Genomic DNA, 22,874 nt, shown 5'->3' on the forward strand with positions numbered 1-22,874 from the left:
TCTCTCCCCCACCTTTCTCTCCCCCTTACGCCGAGAAAGAGTGTTAACCACTTGCACGCGCGAACGTCGACGGTTGAGGAGGAAGAACGTCCGGATTGGAAGGCGCGAGAGGATTTGACGACTCGCAACAGGTCGACTTTTTTTTACTCGAGGCAGCAGCGCCAAGCTCGCTCGCGTAATATGAGGGGGTGTGTGTAGCTGGTCAGTAACCACAATTGTTTCGATTACTCGCGGCGTTATCGCGGTCCTCGATAATAATAGAATCGTGCGTGTAACTCTCGTGTTTTCCGCAGCTTTATCCTCCCGATTAGAAGCGAACAGCTCCTATGTTTGATGGAATCGTACGTTGTGACGGGCGTTCCTCATCGTCGATTAATCGCCAAAATTTCCAGAAAAATTATCGCATTCTTCCTTGAATAATATTCCACGCTCGATAAAGAACTTTGTTCTTTATTCAAATCTGTTTATCGCGAAATGGACACACGAGTTGATCGGTGTATAATTTCGTTGACGATTATTTACTGGTTCTGTTTCTATAAGGAAAAGATATCTATGTTTTCGAATCGTGACGTTGCAAAGGATATTTTTCGCTTAATGGTATGAAAAGGTCAGTAACTGGGGAGAATATCTTTATGCCATCTTGATGTTATTTGTCATACAACTATATATATGTATATAATAAAAATTATTTTTTTTTTTTTATTATTTTTATTATTATGATATATATATATATATATATATATATATAATGTAGATTTAATAAATTTGTAAATATTTTATATACAAGTAATTCACTAGATATGTTTTAATTTTAATAATTAAAAATTATTTTTTATTTCTATTATTATGTATATATATAAATTTAATAAATTTATAAATATTTTATCTACAAATAATTCACTATATATATATATTTTTTTTTTTATCGTATCGTGTAACTGGTAAAAAGATACGTTGAGATATATGTAAAGAATTTGACCTTGAAATTTTAAATTTATCGAGATCATAGATCTTGGCCAAGACTCCAACCGTAAAGATGTTTACTATTTATTATATCAATATACTAGCTTGAAATCGCCCGAGTATATTTGAATAATTTGTCAGTGATGTATAATGGAATATTTTCAACGCGAGAAAAGATCGATGTGATATTCATTTATGGTAAAAATATTTAACGTTTGACAGAAGTGTACAAAATTAGTTCGAGCGTACAAAAATACATTTCCTAATCGTATAATCTTCGTTTGGGGCATCGTGTAGCTGGTAGAAAAAATATATTCAAAGACCTGTCGAGACAAAAGGAGAAAGCGAAAGCGGCTGGTTGCGCGAGACACGACCGAATTCGTTTTTAGACATTCCCTGTCGTGCCAAGTTTCGCCGTCGAAAAATATCGATTAAACACTTTCTTCTGTCTGCAATCGGCGCGGTTGTCCCTTGCAAAGCGAGAGGAGGTCGCCGTTTGCGCCGCAAACAGGGTGGTGGCAAACAGCCGTTGAACGAATGGAAGGGATGACGATCCCACCCGTGGTAAATCCTTCGCTTTACCATCTCCCAAGGTCGCTCCGCGCGTTATTCCCCCAACGAACGAAATTAACCCCCGGGTAATTTTGTTTGCGGCGAGCGTGTTAACCTCGCCACGCACGTCGAGAATTTTTTGTCCCAAAATTGCAATATTTTCTCAGTTTTAAATATTTTAAAATTTTAAATATTTTAAATATTTTATATTTTAAGTATAACCCAATTTTTAACTCTTTAACTCAGTTTTAAATATATTTTAAGTATAACCCAATTTTAATTATATTTTAAGTATTTTAAATATAAGCAAATAATAAATTTATTACTTCTCAGTAATTTCTATCCAATGATATCATCATACCGACGAGTTGAAAAGAAAAAGAAAGGGACGAATTATTGTATACGGTTTGGTCACTCGTTATGGTCCGCAATCAGTTGCCAGCGCAAGTCGTTTGAAAGCCAGATCTGGGCGAAATTTATTTCGAACAATAATTTGCGAGTAAATTTGTAATATAATTTTCTTCACGTGGTAAATAATGAAACTCGAAATACTCGAATGAAAAAAAAAATAATCAAAATGAAAATCATTTAAAATCAATTTGAAAATAATTTATTAGTGTGTGTTATCACGGCAGAAATTTGTCTTAATTTTTAATTCGACTCGTTCCTTGATCATTTGGTCCGTTAATAAACAAAATTTAGTAGTATTATAATTTATTGTATTTTCCTTTACTTTATTATTATATTTCACAAATATTTGTTTCATTAATATATGATCACGCCATCATATCATAAATTTCTTCCATCGTCATCAAAAAATCGAACGATATCCATTTCAACTTGTACCTGATAGATAAGCGTAGTAACTATGTCATAGTCGAATAAAAAATAATAAACATAAACATTGGACGTTATATCAAAATCAAATAAATAAAGACCCTGGCAAATCTGGTAAACAATTTATTTCATCAAATAACAAGTAAATCGTTTAATTAATTAGCAAATTAATTTAACTTTTATATGGCGTGTAATTTCGTTATTTTACAAATAGATTATTTCTTAGAAATAACTTTAAAAAGTAACTTAAAGACAATGTTGTTTGAAAATTTTTCAAAAAAACCCAGATCTGGTTTGAAGCAGAAATAGAATTACGTAAAAAATCGGCCTGGATTGCTGTCGATCTATCAGCTTTCGATCGCGATTCGGGACGAAGAGCAACAATACCCTACCCAACAAGTTAATGACATTTTGATACTTCCGATTTTAATACGTCTATTGGGTTATCGAAGAGTAATCTTGGCAAATAGGCAAGTGTCAGCACACGCTCCTCTGGCACGATGCCATTCGCGCAACACGTGAACGCCCAACGAAATAGTCAGCGAGTGGGGAAACTGAGTCACCAGAGAAGAAAGCCACTCGTTCTTAAATCGCCATTAATTATAATTCTGCTCTCGCGTCGTTGACGTAATGTCACAGGTTTTGCCCCGTTCCTTTCGACGTAGCGTTCAAAAGATTCATTCATAAATCTCACGGTGTGTGTAATTGACGAGTATGCAGTAAGTTTTGATCCGTGATATACGGTGCCAATTTTTTTTTTTGCATCCATTGGCTCCATCACGAACTTTTTCCAATGGCTCTCTGTAATAATGGCCCGCCCCCTGCATCCCGAGTTTTTTTTTCTATCATTGGCAAACATTAATCATTCCAACTTGTTACATCGTAATGGATATGAAGCATTGAAAGCAACGTACAGGGTGTTCCGAATTTAATGTTAAAACTTCGGGACCGATAAAAGAAAAAAAGAAAAAGAGGAAAAAGTACTTTGGAGATTTGCTCGTTTTCGCTTTATTTTGGAAAAAATCGCATGTATCGAATGTAAAGCATTGAAAGCATTATATAGGAGGTTCTGAATTTAAATGTCGGAACTTCTGGATCGATAAAACAGAAAAAAAATGCTTTAGAGATTTGCTCGTTTGAAGAAAACAGCAGTAAAAAAAAGAAACAGAAAAAGTAGTTTTAATTTTCTCGCCTGTTTGATTAGATCAACTCGGCAGAGACCAAATTGTAGCTGCAGTACACACACATTAACAACATTAGCAGAACGATGTCTAACTACAATGTCAGAATGGTCAATGTACGATGTAGTGTAGAGTTATGTTGCTGCAAGTGACCAACCTATCGAATAATCTTTATTAAATAGACAGTGCAGATGATAATATTAATAAGTGTAACATAAAAATAAGTGGATAAAGCGTTTTCCGTGATTTTCTTTAAACTGGAGCAAATCTCTAAAGGAAATTTTTTTTTAGCTTATGCAGATAATAATAGATGATATGAAATAATATGAGAATAATAATAATATACATAATAATTATAAGATAATAATAGACGACAATATTAATAAGTGTGAAAAAAAATGAGTGAAAAAGTGAAAACGTTTTTGTTTCTTCTTTCGCGATTTTACCTACAGTGGAGCAAAAACAAGTGAAACAAATCTCCAAAGGATAATATTTCATCCTAACCTAACCTAAACCTCTTGCGCTGGAATGACGTGCCACGCACGTCGAGTATTTTTTGTTTCAAAATTGCAATATTTTCTCAGTTTTAAGTATATTTAAGTATAACCCAGGCGAAACAAATAAATTCATTACTTCTCAATAATTTTTGTCTAGTAATATCATACCGACGAGAAAATTTCAAAAAGAAAGTGACGAATTATTGTATACGGCTCGGTCACTCGTTATGGTCCGCACTCAGTTGCCATCGCAAGTGGTTAACCTCTTTTGCTGGAATAACGCCGAAAATTTTTTATCGCAAAATTGCAATATTTTCTCAGTTTTAAGTATATTGAGATATAACCCAGAAGAAATAATAAATTTATTACTTCTCAATAATTTTTGTCCAGTGATGTCATACCGACGAGTTCACAAAGAAAGCGACCAAATTGTTGTATACGATTTGGTCGCTCGTTATGGTCCGCAATCGGTTGCCAGCGCAAGTGGGGTTAAATTCGAGACATTCCGTACATAATCTGTATCTATTAATCTTCAGTCTGGAGAATTAAAATCGAAAATTCGATGTTCGAACTCTATCTTGATAAGGATATCTAAGAAAATCGAACATTATTCTCACCATGTCCGTACTGTGTTTGTTTTTACAGCGAAGGTAGGGAAATGGTACGCGTGTCGTTGTTAGGTCCACAACCTTCACCGACAACGCCCGGCGTATTTCAGGTGCAGCCTATCGCGATATCGAGGACTCATCCGATCGACATGGACACCGTTCCGGCCGAACTCCTCACCACGCACACCGAACACACAGCTCCTGCCTATCACACGCAAATCAGGTAAGCTTTGTCCTTCTTTTTTTCATCTTCGGCTTCGTTTCGTTTCTCCTGCTGTCCCATATACTTCGTACCTTTTATGAGTTCAAATTATTCATCGTTTTACTGCTATATTATTTTTATTTGATTATTTCGATTAAGTGAGTTTTGACTTCTCTCTTTAATCGTGATGAATGCTGTAGTTTTCGCATGTTTGATGCTTCGACTATCCGAGTCGAAAACGTAGCAAAATTCAAACGAAATATGGAAATAGCTAACAATTTTACATGTACAGTGGAGAGCATATCTGTACCAGGCATGACAGTGAAAAATTGTCGACAATTTAGTAATATTAATGCAATAATACAGTGTAATTAATGGTATAATATGTAATGATAAATACAATGGAACTAATTAATATTAATATAATAATGTAGTGTGTATATATATATATATATATATATATATATATATATACACATATTGAGATATATTATATTATAAATATTAATTATATTAATGATAATATAATAATATAGCTTAATATAATAATACAATTATATTATTGTATTATTATATTATTATCAATATAATTATTATATATATAATATAATATAATAATGTAACTTAATATGTATATATATATATATATTATTATATTATTGTATTAATATTAATTAATTACATTGCATTTATTTTTTAACTTTTTTTGTTTTCACTCGTTTGAATTTTTACAATTTTTTAGAAAAGAAGTATCAAGTAGTTCTGCACATCACTGCTCGATGTAAAATCATCTTTAAAAAAAAAGAACAAACTTGCAACAAAGGTTTCGCTGGTTTTAAAATAAAGACCAAGCGGATCATCATGCGATCTTTATTTTTTACGAAGTCGTGTCAAACGTGTGTAATGTCGACAATTTTTCATTGTCATTGGTACAGTTACACTCCTCGGTGTATGAAACGACTACACGTTTGTTTCTTTGCGTGTGGCAAGCTGGCTCGTTCTCCCGTTAAATTCGAAAGAATCGCCGAGAAATCTGGATGCACGGGCGATCGAACGAGAACCACTATATTTCTTGTAATTAGCTCCCTGCGTACGACACCAGTGACCCCCGTGTCGCTCTTAATCGACCGGAAGTGACGTCGCCCCCCTCGAACTCTCCAATTTTGCCCGTTCTTTCTCCGTCGAACCTACCAGTTTACAAGCACCGCCGCCAATTTACAAGTTTTCTTTGCCACTGTTGCGCAGTTAATAATTATTTTTAATTCAAATAAAATTTTATCAATGAGTGAAAAAATTAATCTAGGAAAAAAAAGATTCCAGTTAAACGTGGATTTAACCCAATTTCCACATTTACATCACCATTTTCAATACGACTTTTTTTAAATTGGATTTTATTATCTTTAACTTTTGATATTGACATTACTTTATTAATCCCTATAATTTTATATTTATAAAATATATAAGTTCTCTTTTATATAATAAATATAATTATATTATATTTTAATATTATGATATACTATATTATAATTATATTTAATATGATAATATAATAATTTTAATTTAATATAATTTAAAAATTATAATTATAATTATTATAATATAATAAATAAATAAATATAATCTTTTTATTTTTATTAATAATATTATTTACATTAATTATAGGGATGAATATTGGGATATTCATATTGAATATTTTAAGCAGAATCAAATTCTCTTTCTCTCTCTTTCTCTTTCTTTCTATCTCTATGTCTCGATATATTCATTGTACGTATATACATAATTGATCATGTAATACGTGTTACACGATCAGTCGTGTCGCATCGTTATGCATTCACTCGTGCCTTCTTTATTACCACGCGATTTTATACTATACTGCTCACAAAAATTAGGGGATATTTCAAAATGAATATGAAGCGATAAAGAAAAGAAGCATTTGATTTTTTTTTTATTAAACAAGAACATTGGAAAAGCAACTAATTTCTGTGAGCAGTGTATAAAACGATCGATCCAGCCCCTCTCCTCTTTCTTCCCGAACATTCAGTTTCGTTTTAAATTATTTCTCGTCTGATTGTCGATTTATCGTTCCCTTTTCTCCACGAACACATTTCAAATTCTGTTTCATTTCAACTGTGTACGTTTGATCGAGAAGAGAATTTTCAAAAAGAAAACCGCAAACGAAGGTAGAATCTGCAAGATCGATACGCAACAGTCGGAGTACAACGTCCCAGGTGCAACACGTTGCAAGCGTTGTGTCTCGTCTTTAAATAACGCGATCCCCCCTTACGCAACTCGCGAGAACGCGCTCGTTGAGTGTACCGGAAGTGAACCAGGAGGCATCCACGAAAGGTGCCACGAAGTTGCAAAAGTTGTTCACCGCTCCGCTCGTTCAACAAGTGTTCTCTCGACAGACACGATGATGCGTCTCCCACGTTCGCTCGAATATTTTCGAAACCTGTTACGCGTTCGTCGTACCTGCGTAATTGGCTGAGCCTGTAAATTCTTCTAGAATTGTAATTGCAATTACACACGATGACGACGGAGAGACGATATAATTTGCACGAACAGCAGACAGGTAACCAACGGAAAATCTTTGGTTTCTGGTTTGCAGGCGAGACTCCTCTCTGTCCGCGCGTTTACGTAACTCGTTGCCGGTGTCACGCGGTATATTGTCATCCGCGTAATTGCGTATTCGTCGTCGCACACCGACGTCGAAAGTGCAAGCCACGCGGCCAACGAGGAAACATTTTCCGGAGCGCGCGCGTTTGCAACACAGCCGAACGCTCTGTCCACGTTCCGTCATCCCAATTTCCTCGACTATTGTTGGGCTTGCTCCGCCAGTCATGTCGCTTATTGTCAGTAGTATGCATGCACTACGCCGCGACCAATTGTGTAACGCTCTGCGTAGAGTGTCCCGACTTCTCTACCGAAGGAGAACTGGCTGGTTTTTAACCCCCTTGGCGCTGGCAACTGATTGCGGACCGTAACGAGTGACCGAACCGTATACAATAAATCGTCGCTTTCTTTCTCTTTTGATCTCGTCGGTGTATCACTGGATAGAAATTATCAAGAAGTAACTTATATATTTGTTTTGCCTTACATTTAAATGTACTTGAAACTGAGAAAATGTTGCAATTTAAATATACTTGAAACTGAGAAAATGTTGCAATTTAAAAATATACTTGAAACTGAGAAAATGTTGCAATTTAAATATTCTTAAAACTGAGAAAATGTTGCAATTTAAATATACTTGAAACTGAGAAAATGTTGCAATTTAAATATACTTGAAACTGAGAAAATGTTGCAATTTAAATATACTTAAAACTGAGAAAATGTTGCAATTTAAATGTACTTAAAACTGAGAAAATGTTGCAATTTAAATATACTTAAAACTGAGAAAATGTTGCAATTTAAATATACTTAAACATAAATAGTATATAAAGTAATATACAGTAATATAAGTAAAATAGTATATAAAGTAATATAAGTAAAATAGTATATAAAGTAATAAAATATATAAAGCATATAAAATAAAAAGTATACCATATAAGCACCTAGTCTTTAATGACCTCGATGTCGATGCAACATATAAAACCTGCAAAAAAAACAAAAAAAAAGTATCCGAATCTTACGACTCGAGCTCATCGACGAAATTTGCTCGTCGACGAGAGTCGAAAGGTCAGTCGGAAAGTTCGAACTTCCTTTCGGACGTCTCGCGCGCGACACGCAATCCGATAAGAGGAGAAAACCAGCGACGATACGGCAAGTAGTCCAACGAGTCCGTTTAATTGAAAAGCGATGTACGGTTTGGCCATTGTGACGTTGTCACGTCGCAAGAGTGTATTGAAAATATGCTATGCAATTTTGCAAAACTTTTAATCGAGCAAGACCTGGAAAACCACTTGGAAAACATATTGAGAATTACATAACTTGCATACTTGAAATAACTCACGAAATTACGCGCCCAATTGTTGTGTCATTTGAAGAAAGACAAAATATAACGTATTAATTTTTTGTTGTGTGTTGAAGTGGTCTTTATTTTCTTTCAATTAGATCATGTATTTTTTTCGTCATTCATTAATTGTGACATAATTGTATAAATTGTATTAATGTTAGTAATTGCAAAATAATGTTAGTGGACGTCATTTTAAGGATCAAATATAGATGAAGATAAGGTCACTTGTGTTTATGAATTATTATTGCAAGCAAATGGTCTCAAATGATCTCTTTAACACTAAAGTATAATATTCGTGGCAAAGAAATTAAAGTGTAAGATACAAGAAAAAGTTAATACAATAAAGAGCACAGGCTTCTGTTAATATATTTCATTAAAAATCACTCAATTGTTTAAAAATAAAACTGTCATAAATAATATAAAATTTCCATAGAAAATTATAGATTGGGCATTTTATTAAAATATATTTCATTAAAAATCACTCGAGTGTTTAAAAGTATACTGTATCATAAATATACAAAATTTCCATAGAAAATTATAAATTGGTCATTTTATTAAAATATATTTCATTAAAAATCACTCAAGTATCTAAAAATATACTGCATCATAAATATACAAACATTCCATACAAACTTATAAATTAATCATTTTATTAAAAATCACTCCAGTGTCTAAAAATAAAACTGTCATAAATAATATAAAATTTCCATAGAAAATTACAATTTTTCTAATCTTTGGTAGTTCTAGTGTTAACCGTTAGATTTTAGGACCAACGTGGCTTAGTACTCTTTTTACTTGGAATTTAATGTTCTCTCGATTCACAATGGAAAAAAAAAAAAACAAAAACAAAGATGACCTAGGAAATTTCCTCTCGACACCATGTTTCACCTCTTTTAAAAACCCCCATACAACTTTCGTATTTAAAAAAAAATTCTCCGTCAGAATTTCAAAGTTATTACAGTTCTGTCCGAGTTACGTCATTCGTCCGAAGTATATCCTCTCGCCGATTTGTACCTCGTCCTTGGCCAAAGAACTTTACCAGAGGACTTTTTACTCGGTCGTACCTGACCAATTGCTGCCAAGTCTCTCCAGTACACACGTACGAAAGAAGCAGCGTGGCTGGCACAGTAGTGAACGCGAGTGCAAACAGCATCGTCAAATGGTACTATTAACAGTACCGCCACCACGAGGAATACCAGGTACTAGCGTACACTGGCGGAAGAAGAACGAGCGAGGAGGGGCGAGGACGGGCGATGAGGAAACGGGAAGAGGGAAGAGGAGCGCGAGAGAGGAGGGACGATCGATATAGCGTGGGTGGATGTGCAGAGGTGCGGTAGGACAGCCGCCAGTTGTACTGTCGGGCTGCATCAACGAACAACCGTGCTCGCGATCGTCCGATTACCAGTGCAACCGCTCGTTTCTTCTCCTTCTGTCCGTGGTGGTGGTAGTGGTGGTGGTGGTGGTGGTGGTAGTAGTGGTGGCAGTGTGCTGCGGTGGTTTGGCGTACACCCGAATGCATCGCGGACCTCCGTCGATGGGGATCATCGTCCCTGGTGATTGTCGCCGTGATCCGTCTTGTCACGCGCGAGCCTCCTCCTCGAGGAAGGCCATCAAAGGCTTCCTTTCGATTTTCGCACGATGACGGTGCGAATTACCTGCGTTACAACCGTCGGAATGTGTCACCGTGTCTTCCGTCTCTTCGATCGCGTCATCCGAACGTGAAGTTTGACCCTTTTTTGATCGAATACCTCGAGTAGCCTCGAGCCTCCATCCGATCTCAATGATCGACAGTCTTTGAGACGGAGTATTGTACGTCACAATGCAACCGATACGTACATTATATCATCGCAGGTTCACCTTCGCCATTCATTGATGCAATTTGAGTGGGGAAGCTCGTGGACGTAGCTCGAAATTCCCGTAACCGCGAAACTTATTTAGAAACGGAAGAAACTGACCACGTAATTTCGTGACTTCTCTGGATTCCTTGAAAAGAGAAGCGAGCCCCAGTTAATAGAATTCGAAGAAAAAAAAGAAAAAAAAGAAAACTGACCTGTCGAGAGCAGCGTAATCGAGGAGGATCATTTCATTAACGAGAAATATATCTAGGCTTAGAATAAATTGGTGGTTAGCTTCGAAGGGGGAGAAACGCGAAGTGAACAAAAAAGTTTACAACGCGACGGGAAGGTCCATTCGGAGTTCAGCCAGTCTCTCCACTCCGGAAGACAGTTGGAACGTTCGTAAACGATTTCACAACGAATTTACAACGATGGGACCGCACAGATTGGTCATGGAACGCGTTCATCTTTTTTTACGAAAGCAGTCGGGAGATGTATTTGAAACGAATCGAACGAATCCGGTGCCCCTCGGTCGTCGCGTAGGAAATCAATTGGTACACGTTGGTGGCGTCGTTACCGCCGACCAACACACTGGCCTACATGGTCTGTTTATTAGCGGCTCGTTCACGCTTGGCGTTTAACGTGCGCGTTTTTTCTCGCGTTCCTCCTTCCCCCTGTGTTACGTTCTCCTACGGCTGAATTTTCCTGGCCCCGACACGAGCACATAGGCGTCGACGCAGTCGCGGAAAAGGCGACCGCAGCCAGTCGTGTTACGCGATGGCGCAGTTGCACGCATCCCCCGCAGTTGGACGCCTCTTTCTTCCCCCATTTTTTTTTCTTTCGCGTTCTAAACTCGCAGAAAAAGAACGAGATCCCCCGACCCTCCGACGTCTCGGCCATTCAAAGCCTCTGAACGAACCCGCGACCCAATCTTTGTTTCTCGTCTTTGGAAATTTTAGAGGATTGCTTTCTTCTCGTGACTTGTCGCGTACGCGGCGAGACGATCTCGAATGCGAGGGTCGAGACAATGGGTTAAACCGATGCTCGTTAAAGGGAAGCCAATCACGGGGGGAACGTGACCCAATTGACCGAAAGCGGTTCGATTTCCTCGAAGAGAGACCGACATATTGGGGCTGAAACGGGGTAGAACGGGGGAGAAAATTATTGCGATAGATCACGCGACAGCCTCGGTCAGTTTCGATGATTTTCTTCGATAAATCGAGTTTTTTTTTTTTTTTATTATTTTTGTTTGCTAATGTGTCTATTTTGCACGCGTGCAAAGTATTTATGTGGATTCTTTTAGTATAATTTTTTCAATAATTAGAGTATGAAGTACATTTCCATTTTTATACTCTACTTAAAAATGATCATATTTAGTGTGCGAAATATTTACATTTTTTTAGCATAATTTTTGCAATAATTAGAGTATAAAATATATTTACATTTTTATACTTGATATTCTATAAATGATGACAATTCTAAAATGATATTTTTTACTTTATAAATGATCACGTACAGACTGCGAAATATGTACACTTTTTTTAGTATAATTTTTGTAAAAATTAGAATAATAGTGGCCAATCTTGGGGGATCTTGATACAATTATCGATGATCTTTTTCGAGCGATCGTAATTTTCCAACGTCGACGCTTGTTACAGCTGTAGTTTTCGTTACGAGGGAACAGCCAGGCGAATGGGGTGACCTTGTAATTTATTTGTTTCGCTTCCTCGCGCGAGAGTCGTAAATTGGAGAAATAAAGAAACGCGCGATCCGGCGTCGTGCGTCGCGCGTCGAGAAACGAGAGGGTGGCGTCCGATGTTCTAGAGCAAATATTATAGCTGCTTAGCCTCTTAGTTGTAAGTGACGAGTATACTCGTCATAGAAGAGAACAATTACAATTTGTTACTCAAATGAAATCTTTCGTGGGAAATAAATATGGATACAATATAAGAAATGAAACGTAATTGTCTTTAAATTTTAGACTTGACAAGTTTTATTTTACATCATTTATAAATATTTTCTTGTTCTTGATATTAATTAATTTTCTTGCTATTGAATAATATTAATATTAATTGATTAAGTTGAGCAATAAAATTGACTTCAAAAAAAGAAAACTATACATTAAACATTGCTATTACTAGAAACTATATTCTTGTTGTTTCCTTATAACGTAATTCAGGTTTTAAAGTGGTGTTTCGCGTTCGACGAGTATAATCGTCATCGCGTTGTTCTAGCAACAGAACGTGGATACACAGTATTTTAAAAGCGGCACCGCAGCTAAGAGGTTAGGTAGGTAGGCATAGATAGCCAGCATAAACGCGTAAGAGAGAGACAGTAGGAGGAGGAGCATAGCAAAGTGGATAGCGAGCGGAAAACAGCGCGCGCGACAACTACGCGGCTAGCCATGACCCATATATACTATACTACTCGCCCTCGTCGCGTCACCCCTAGCCAACCCCCATCGCTGGTTTCGCCAGCAACCGGGGAGGGGGGGGGGGGGCAAACTGACGACGCACGCACACAAATATCACCGCTCGAAATAACAAATTTTCCCCAGCAAATTGCTTCCAGCCGGACGTTTAATTCACAGTCGCCACGTTTTTGCTCTTTAGCTGTTGAACCGATCGACCGAATCGATCCAATTTCGCTAGCAACCGAGCAGACGTGCACACAAATGTCACCGCTCGAAACAACAAATTTTTCCCTCTACGGACAAACTCTGCCGTATTAGCCGGACTATCTTTTGCTCGTTTGGCTATTTAAAACTAGAACTACCAAAGTGTTTATAATGTATAATTGTTCAAAGTACGATACCGCTTCAGATTTACAACAGTTATATTTTTATAATTTTTATAAAGTACACGAATGAGAAGTTTCTGTTCTTCGTTGTAAATTATAAACTTTGCTATTTATCATGCGTTTTCTAATTTCTTCGATACGATCTTTGTCCGCTCTTAGTTCTAGCGTTAAACGATTCGATCGTCGGGGCCCGCGGACGATTTCGAAGACTCGAGTAAAGACTAGAATAAGACTCGTGACTCGAAATCGTCGTTCACCACGCGCACCGTGCAATTTCTCTTCCAGGGAGGGAACTAAGTACGCAGGTATATTTAGTTCGGAGCGCATCGAACTCGTGGGTATTTATAAAGTTGGCAGGCAAAAGATACATATCGCCGAGCGATTATATTGGCCGATGGGAGCCGATCGAAGGATGAGAGGATATTTTTACGGGACGACCCGTCGTTCCTTGTCGGTTGCGTTGGACAACCTAACCTAAATCTTTTCGCTGCGATGGTGGTAGTCCTGCCGCGGTACAGAGCAATCCTAACCTGTCTGTACGCGTTCATTTCTACCAAAGTTAACACTAAACAGGCCGGTTAATGCTATACTACATTTCGTGGCCGCCTTTTTGTAAAAGCAGCGTAGAACGAGGATAGAGATTAAAGCAACTTTATTATACAGGGTGATTCACGTAACTGGCACACCTGAAATAACTTTTAAATCGTGCGTCGAATGAAAAATTGTATGGTTTTAAGGGATGCAAAACATGGCGTCGGTTTCGAAATTTCTCAAGTCATTTTTATCTCTTTTTAACTGGATCATGTAGTTTTTTCATTGTAAATCGAGAAAATATTATCCAAGAATTTAAGAAGTAAGAATTTATTGACCAGCAGTACACAGCAAGCATGAAACGTTAGGTGACCCAATGAGCAAACGTCGGATACGTTGAATACAGTCACTGGTAGTATACAATATAGTATCATCGGCAGTTTACAATGAACGTCAGACATTGAGTTGACTATAGTCACTGTTAATAGCGAAAAGATTAACGCGTGCATCCTTCCAACCAAGGTAAGAATTCTTCACTTCTCAGTCCCTATGGGGGGAGGGGGTTTGCACATGGATAAAATGAATCGAGAACGAATGAGAGAAATCATGGTGATTGACTCGACTCCGCGAGGTAATTTTCGCGCGAAAGGAAGAAGAGCGGTTCCTCTTTGCGGCGCGCGCGATGGGACTATAAAGCGCTTGTGGTTGTGAGTGGCGAGGGTTGGACGGCGACAGACAGCACGGGAACCGTAGCGTGTAAATAGGTCGAGGACTCCGTAGCGAGAAAATAGGTCGGCTTCGACCAAGTCGGATCGATGTGGACAGCCTTACGGTTTACGCGTTTTCGTCCCGATCCTCGACGAAACTGCGTCGGTCCTCGGTGTTCAATCCTTTCGATACTAACGACGAATATAGTCGTCCATCGTTGAACGCTCGCTGTTGTAGTCTATACAGTAATTGTCTATACTATAGTCTATACTATAGTCGTCCATAATTATGTTCTTTTTAATCTACTGTATCAAAATCTAATAAATAAATACTTGTGGTACTGGGAAACAAGATCGAAGGGTCATGGCTACAATGAATAATAGGAATTTAAAAAGAGGTGATGTTAAATTTCAAACGTCAGACAACCTACTTTAGATAGGTATGATAAAAGAGATGTTTTTACGCTGTTTATTTTCTACACCGCTGAATCTGTCAACACCAACAAGAGGAATTTTAAAACTCGAGAAATAATACGTAAACCAGCATGCGTAGGCGACTGTAATTATTCGATGGGAACGGTTGATAAAAGTGATGTCGAATCTACAAGGAAAACCATCGAATGGCGTAAAAGGTTTTTCTCTCACACATCGGACGTGTATGTAGCTTGTATAAATTCGAAACAAAGAAAGACACTTTGATCGCCGACTTTCACCTAACGTTGACGAGACAAATTTTACAAAAGTATCGCAGAGACAATTTTGTGAAAATTATTGCCGAGTCTTTGGATAAAAATCCTCTCGGTTTGCTAGGCATTTTCCTTCGATTTGTACCGGTAGTGGTGTTCGAGAAAACGCAGCAAGAAAATGCATTGACCCAAAAATGATAGACGAGAAAGTCGCTAAAGTTTGCGTTGTAAAATTTGCGACGTAGGTTTACATGTCTACTGTTTTGAAATATTTCGTACAAAATTATATCATTAAACAATTTTATTAGAAGTACCCACGAGCAATGTCATCGTCTTTAAATTTAATAAACATTGCCATCTAGTAACAATAATCTAACTTAATTATAACATAACCTATATTCTAGTTAAATATATTGATATTCAGTTATTTTGAAATATTTCGTACAAAATTATTTTATTATACAATTTTATTAGATGTCGTTTTCTTTAAATTTAATAAACATTGCCATCAGTGACAATAATTTAACTTAATTACAACATAACCTATTCTAGTTAAATATATTGATATTCAGTTATTTTGAAATATTTCGTACAAAAATTATTTTATTAAACAATTTTATTAGATGTCGTTTTCTTTAAATTTAATAAACATTGCCATCAGTGACAGTAATCTAACTTAATTATAACATAACCTATATTCTAGTTAAATATATTGATATTCAGTTAATTTGAAATATTTCACACAAAGTTACATTATTAAATAATTTTATTAGAGGTACCCAAGAGTAAATTTAATAAACATTGTCATCTAGTGACAATAATCTAACTTAATTATAACATAACCTATATTCTAGTTAAATATATTGATATTCAGTATGCTTATTGGTAAATTACATTATGAATTAAAACTGTATTAACAAATAAAATAAAATTTTGTACAGTATATCAAGAAAACGACATTACTTATAGATACTCTTAATATAAATCTTTATTATTATAAAACGTGTTAAAGTACGATTTGTTCCCACGGATTCTTTACGTTGCACGGAAAAATTTAACTGTTATGCTCCTTACATCCGGTAAAGTAGCGTTCCGTGTTCACTGGCAGCGGTGTTCGCGATTAAACCGTCGCGTTCAACGGTGGCCAAAGTGGCCAAAGATGAAGCCGTATCGAATGAATCAATTTGTCGTTCTGTCAGTGGAAAGCAAGTGGCCTTCGTTGTTGTTATTCTTTCCACGAGATTTTTCTTTTCACCTCGAACGAGAAAGGGGAGAAGGCGCGGTGACACACTCTCTGGTTTTCGAGGCCTTCGTTCGCGAGAGATCTCGTCATCCCCGAGTTTATCCCGGGGATCGAGTTACAGTTATCGTCCCGCGTTCGCAATATCGAAACGGGCGTTCTCGCGGCGTCGCGAGTACACCCGACGAACGATTGATACTTTCTTGAAATAACAGCGAGAGTTGCGTCTTGAAAACGGAAGTGAAAAGAGAGGGGTGGAGAAGCTTCTACTGTTAGGAGGGGTGGGGAGGGGAGGGAGAGGGGAAGGAAGGAAGGATGAAACGTGGGTGAGGAAGAGAGTCGGCGGCGGGTGGTTGCGATCTCCCGCCACGAATCCGCTTAAAAATAAAGCGTTACGCGCCGGCGTTGGTATCGGCGGAGTCGGTCCGTGCGAAATCACTGAAGAGTTCTCTCGGTGACAGGGTCGAGGAAATACTCGCTACTGGACCGGTAGGGCAAACGTCGTCGACCAGTGACGAGGAGGAGGAGATCGAGTGGAGAGTAACCGACACACAATGGACAGTTCCGCGAGTGGTTATCGCGATCGTTACGGCGTCCAGGTGTAATAACTAGCCGCGAGATATCGGGAAATCTGGTGAACTGGTCTCCGATGTTGATATCGAGCGGCGTGAATTCGCGATCGCGGGCAAAATGACGACCACCCATGGAGGCCACGTGTATTACGTGATCAAGGTGCCCAAGGAGACGGATGGCAACGAAAGGTAATCGAACCTGAAAAATCGTACCGGTGTTGTATCGTTCGATTCGCGCAATTGGAATCAACCGGTCGAGAAACCGTGACGTGTTCCATCATCGTTTCGTTCACTCTCGACCATGTAGCACCAAAACAGCACGGGAACTTGCGTGCAACTTTTGCAAGAGAAAAATACTCTTTATAGTCTCTCGATAGTATGTACTTTAGGTTAAAAACTAAGCAATACTCTCTTCAACGTAGCTTAGACTAAAAACCAAGCACGATTTCGTTGTACGTCGCAGACATACTGCGTCACACACGTTTAAGTTGTTGCAAACAACACGTTGCCATAGGTAGCGCGTCAACGACAGTTCAAAAATAAAGCCGATCATTTCACGCTGCACGCTTCGAGCTGAGCGAAGATCTCCCGCTCCCTGTACGTTAGCCAAATTCACGTTTTTTAATGTTCTTAACCTCTTGCGCCAGTAACTGGTTCGCGGACCATAACGAGTGACCAAAACATAAATATACAATAATTCGTCTCCATTTTGAACTCATCGGTGTGTTACTGGATAAAAATTACTAAGAAGTAAATAAATTTATTATTTGTTTTGCCTGGATTGTATTTCAGTATACTTAAAACTGAGAAAATATTGCAATTTTCGATCAGATATTGTCAACGTGCGTGACACGTCATTCCAACGCAAGAGGTTAACCAGCTGATTGCGGACCATAACGAGTGACCAAACCGTGTACAAGTAACTCGTCTTCTTTTTGAATTTATCGGTATATCACTGGATAGAAATTACTAAGAAGTAATAAATCTATTTATTTATTTTACCTGGGTTATATTTCAATATACTTAAAACTGAGAAAAACCATTGCAATTTTGAGCCAAATATTATCGACGTTCGTGACACGTCATTCCAGCGCAAGAGGTTAAGCACGACGTGCTTTAAATAAAAAAGAAAAAAGAAAAATCATCTTGACGGACGAATCCAGCTGTTTACATGAGGGTTTGAATTCAAAGGAACGCTCGAACGCACGAGGAGTGGATGGATGATTGGTTTGTGATCGGTGGTGGTCAACTTGTTGATAACCTGACAAACACTGCTCTCCCTCTTATACTGTTCGAACAATGTGTAAGGCTTCGTTTCTCGTCGATGTAAATCCACTTCTCTTGCGTTGCCGGTGTCACGACAACGGAACTGCGGGCAAACGCAGATCGAGATCGAACGCAATCAGCGGAGATTAATGGCGGCAAGGGAAGCGCTCAGTTTCGCAATATCGGTCATTATTAGTCCTGTTGGCTGTGGTCCAACGGTTCCGTTCAGCCTACTAACCATTTTACCGAACGAATACCCCTCTTTTACTTCTCTCGTTCTTTTTTCCTCCTTCTCCTTTCCACTGTACGATCGTGACTTGCTAGGTATTCTTCCTTTTTATCTTTTTTTTTTTCTCTCTCTTTAAAACCTTAACCTTAAAATTTTTCTCACAATCTTTTAAAGCAAATTTTAAGTGTAGATTTATAGACCAACAGATTTTGGTGCATTTCAGAAGATTTTTCTAAGAAAATTAATGTGTTTCTCGTAAAAGGCAAAATTTTCAGAGAATCGTCGAGAAAAAAATGCATTAAAGTCGTTGTCAAATTTAACCGGTTACCGCCAGTCGGTAAGAGAAACACGTCAATGTATTGCCGGCCGATCAAGTGTTAAAAAGGATTCAAAAAATCTGTGTTCTTATTGTCGAAAGTATCGACAACTGAATCACTTGTAAAATCTCGGATGAGGAAACAAAAGTTGGAGAGATCGTGAAATCGATGAAACGCTAAACCGAGAATGATGATCGCGTGTAGAGCTTACGTCTGCAGTTACACGAGCGCAAGAGCAAAGGGGGGGGGGGCAGGAAGATAGATAGGCTGCAATTATATCGTGCAATCCGATACCATGGACAATGTCACGGTTAACCAGCAGTGGCGATTATAATTGAAGCTAATTTGCGGCGACGTTGCATAAGGAGGGTTGACAGACAAAAATATATGCGAGTGTGTTATTTGCTTGTTATCGCGGAACTCGAGACGGCTAGGAAACCGTCTCCAGAAGTGAATATTTTCGTTCCACCGTGAAAACGATTAGCTATGCGACGACGAGTTGATTCGGTGTAATTTAGCATCTGGATCGTCGTCGTCGTCGTCGTCTAGTTCGGGGCTTCTCGAACTTTTCCACTTGACGATCCCCTTTACCCGAGCAAATATTTTCGCGGCTCTGGCTATAGAGCCGTGGTTCCCAACCTTGGGTCCCACGCCTCAATTTGATTTTCTAGGGGGGCAATTCGAGAATGAGTTATTAACAGTGAATTTTTTCTTTAAATTGAAATTTAATTTTTTTCTTTTCTTTAATTTAAATTAAAATTAATTTTTTTTTCTTTCCTTTAATTTAAATTAAAATTTAATTTTTTTTCTTTCCTTTAACAAAATTAAATTTTAATTTTTTTTTTTTTTTCATAAATGCCACGTTCTTTGGACGCTTGTCCATACCTTGAAGTTAATGACATTTTAGGGCTATCTTTATGTCAGAAATTCACTTTTTGAATAATAAGAGTGTCACAGTGGAATGGGTTTTCATTTTAGAGATGTCCAAAGGGGCACGGCCAAAAAAATTAAGAACCACTGATATAGAGGCATATAAAGGAATACGAATTTGTTGACAATAAATCATAAATAAAATTTATTCGGAAGCGTAATTTCTTTGGCGTCAACTTTGATTTTGAATTCATTTTCGGTCGCGTTACGCGTCCAGGAATTTCTTAATTTTGCTGAAATTTCTGCGACCCCCAAGTTCAATTACACGACCGACACTTTGAGAAGTCCTGGTTTAGCCCGGGTTTACGACGCGACTCGGCGATCCACTAATGGGAGAAATGAATTTTTCAGTACGGACAGCGGCTGGGATAATCCGTTTCGACCAGACGGCGATCTTTCGAGGGAAGCCGACGAGATAGTGGAATTGATCAAAGGCGGGAAGCCCATCACACCGACACCTGGACAAACGGGTCCTCCGTTGCCGGGATGCGATGCAAGCAACGCGCAGTCCGCCGTCGATCACGACTCCAGTTCCAGCCCGTTGCTGAAATCCACCGCCAACTCGACGAATCGACACGCCGGCTCGTCGCCGAAGCCTGGCCAGGAAAACGGAAATGCGCATGGTACCCCGATGAAAGCTGCAGCCAACAGCCAGCAGCCTGTCAATGATAAGGTGACCTTGTCGATTCTTTCCCTCACCTGACTTCTGATCGCCGAAAAATAATTGTGTCAACACTCGAACTCTACCGAAGAGTAAAATTTCCATTAAGGCAAAAGAAACAGAAGATCTTCACAACGCGGTAGAATACTTTAATTTATGTATTTTATGAGGAGTCACTTACGTCTCTAAAAACACACTGTTTCATATCTATAAAGATTGATTATGTTGATCATTCTAGTTATATAGAAACTGTTATATAGAAACAAGTAAATGAAAATTATTAAATTGATATCTTAGCTTAGTCGAGTGTCACTATAGTGGCTTGTTTCTCGAAGAGAGAAGAGGAAATCCTTTGTGAAATAGACCTGAATTTGTTAAATTTTCTTCAATTTCGAAATTTTAATTTATTCTAACATAATCGCGTAATTAGTGTGAAGCACCGCTGGATGTAAAATTTCAGACCTTGCTATGCAAAAGTATAGCTTCGCGAAAAATCTCGTCGTAGCTAAATTTAGGTTAAAAATACTGGAACAAACCGTATCAAAATATTCTACATGTGAGTCATAATTTAAATCATAATTCAAATATATAGATGAGAATATATATATATATATATATATATACTATTAAATTATTTATATATATATATAATAAATTAGATAATAATTATATATATATAAAATTATTTATTATCTATATATATATATATATAAATTATATATATATATATAATTATTTATTATCTAATTTATTATCTATATATATACTATTAATTATTTATATATATATAATATATATATAATAATTTATATATATAGATATATAGATAATAGATAATAAATTAGATCATAAATAATTTTATATATATATATATAGATTTCCACTAGAGAAATTAAAGTAAAAGAAATAGATACTTTATAAATAAGCAGAAGAAATACAATACTTTATAATACACTGGAATGCACAAACTTTCATTTATACACTTCACGAAAAAATTATTTAAATCACTAAAGAAACGTAACAAAAATCATAAATTGATCAAAAATTGACCATTTCGACGAGTGTTACGTGTAAATGAAAAATGTTGCAGGTTGTCGCATCGTCGAGAGCAGCTACCGTCGAAGTGGCTAGAATGACGGCGCAGGGACCAGGCGACGCTTCGCAGGTCGAGCATGTCACATTGAAGAAGAAGCCTAAATGTAAATGTTGCCTCCTGCAGTAATGGATAGGGAACGAGTTATCGCACGGATGCCTCGGCAGTCGGACGACGACTCGTCGTTGTCGGGGATGCGACGTCGCGACCTGGTCGCCGATAATTTCGCGGTTCACGTTTCACGTGATGATGACGATAATGATGATGATAATGATGATGATGATGATGATGACGACGATGACGACGATGGTCGCTGTACGAGTGCCGTGAAGAAGAACATTGCCGCCTGTTCCGTCGCGTCCCATCTCTGGGAAACGAACGCGGGAGCGCCGAATTACGAAATAGGGGAAACGTGCGATCGCTTGAACGCGTCGTATCACTCTCTTTCCCGCATCGTGTCGCGGAAGAATCTTCGTGCGTCGAAATCAGACTGCTCGCGGAGGCGAAGATTCACGTGAGGGGGATGCAAGCGAAGTGGTGGTTTATCGGCACGAGCGGGTAGAGAAGAGGAGTAGTAGCCCCCGTATCGGTTGGAAAGACGACGTCGAAGCGAATTCACCAGACGACGCGACACTGATTGATACCTGAACGAGCGTAAAAGCACCGAGCCTCTTGATAGCCTTTCAGAAAGACAGTGGAGTGTCTATAAAAAGTAAACAGACTGTTTAAAAAAAAGGAGAGAATTTAAGAAAGAAAAAAAATATATATATATATATATATACATACACATAAAACTATATTGTAGATACAGAAATGGTAGTTGTATAGCTTATATGCTTTTATTATTGTGGTTAATTACTGTCAAAATTATCTCGTGATTTCGATGATACTTTCTCGCGCGGGACAGTTCACGCGCGGAAACGCGGCGGAGCACGAACGATTGTTGAAAGAAACAAGTTGCAACTTGAGCACAGAAGAATGTTTTAAAAAAAAAAAAAACTTTACCGAGTTTACAGAACCGCTATTACTTCGTTGGACATCGATATAATATCATAGATTCATAGACTCTCGTTTTTACTAAAACTCGAAAAAAAAACCTTCTATAGGCCAGAGATCTTTTACGAAAATTTTTTAAAAACGTCGCGATTTTAGAATTGCGCGCTGTCCGAAAGCTGTGTGACGATCCGTTGAAGGAGGCGCAAAACTCAATGAAAAA

General features: G+C 37.7%; 2 protein-coding genes across 4 annotated transcripts in view; one reads left to right on the top strand and one right to left on the bottom strand.

Annotated features, from left to right (window-relative positions):
- Positions 1–4,649: 4,649 nt before the first annotated feature.
- LOC122535908 lies at positions 4,650–22,874 on the top strand. 3 transcript variants are annotated; one of them, XM_043667818.1, is made up of 4 exons: positions 10,238–10,345; positions 17,052–17,351; positions 20,256–20,577; positions 21,656–22,874. In XM_043667818.1, the coding sequence occupies exons 2-4, from the start codon at positions 17,281–17,283 to the stop codon at positions 21,785–21,787; spliced, it is 525 nt and encodes a 174-aa protein (XP_043523753.1). In that variant the 5' UTR covers positions 10,238–10,345; positions 17,052–17,280; the 3' UTR covers positions 21,788–22,874. The 3 variants fall into 3 exon arrangements, with proteins under 3 accessions (XP_043523751.1, XP_043523753.1, XP_043523752.1); XM_043667817.1 differs by having other exon boundaries at positions 10,256–10,436; XM_043667816.1 differs by lacking the exons at positions 10,238–10,345; positions 17,052–17,351 and adding an exon at positions 4,650–4,861.
- Positions 21,466–22,874, bottom strand: part of LOC122535907 — a 15,283-nt gene continuing 13,874 nt past the window's right edge. Inside the window, exon 8 of the mRNA XM_043667811.1 lies at positions 21,466–21,481. The gene's annotated coding sequence lies outside the window, so the exon portion shown is untranslated. The remainder of the gene's footprint in view (positions 21,482–22,874) is intronic.

Source organism: Frieseomelitta varia, unplaced genomic scaffold, assembly GCF_011392965.1.
Source record: "Frieseomelitta varia isolate USP_RPSP 00005682 unplaced genomic scaffold, Fvar_1.2 scaffold_786, whole genome shotgun sequence".
NCBI classification, from domain to species: Eukaryota; Metazoa; Arthropoda; class Insecta; order Hymenoptera; family Apidae; genus Frieseomelitta; species Frieseomelitta varia.

Coding starts and splice junctions, on each gene's coding strand:
- LOC122535908 (XM_043667816.1), top strand. CDS start 4,689: ATGGTACGCGTGTCGTTGTTAGGTCCACAACCTTCACCGACAACGCCC. Junction 4,862..20,255: donor GCCTATCACACGCAAATCAG/GTAAGCTTTGTC, acceptor TGAATTTTTCAG/TACGGACAGCGGCTGGGATA. Junction 20,578..21,655: donor AGCAGCCTGTCAATGATAAG/GTGACCTTGTCG, acceptor AAAATGTTGCAG/GTTGTCGCATCGTCGAGAGC.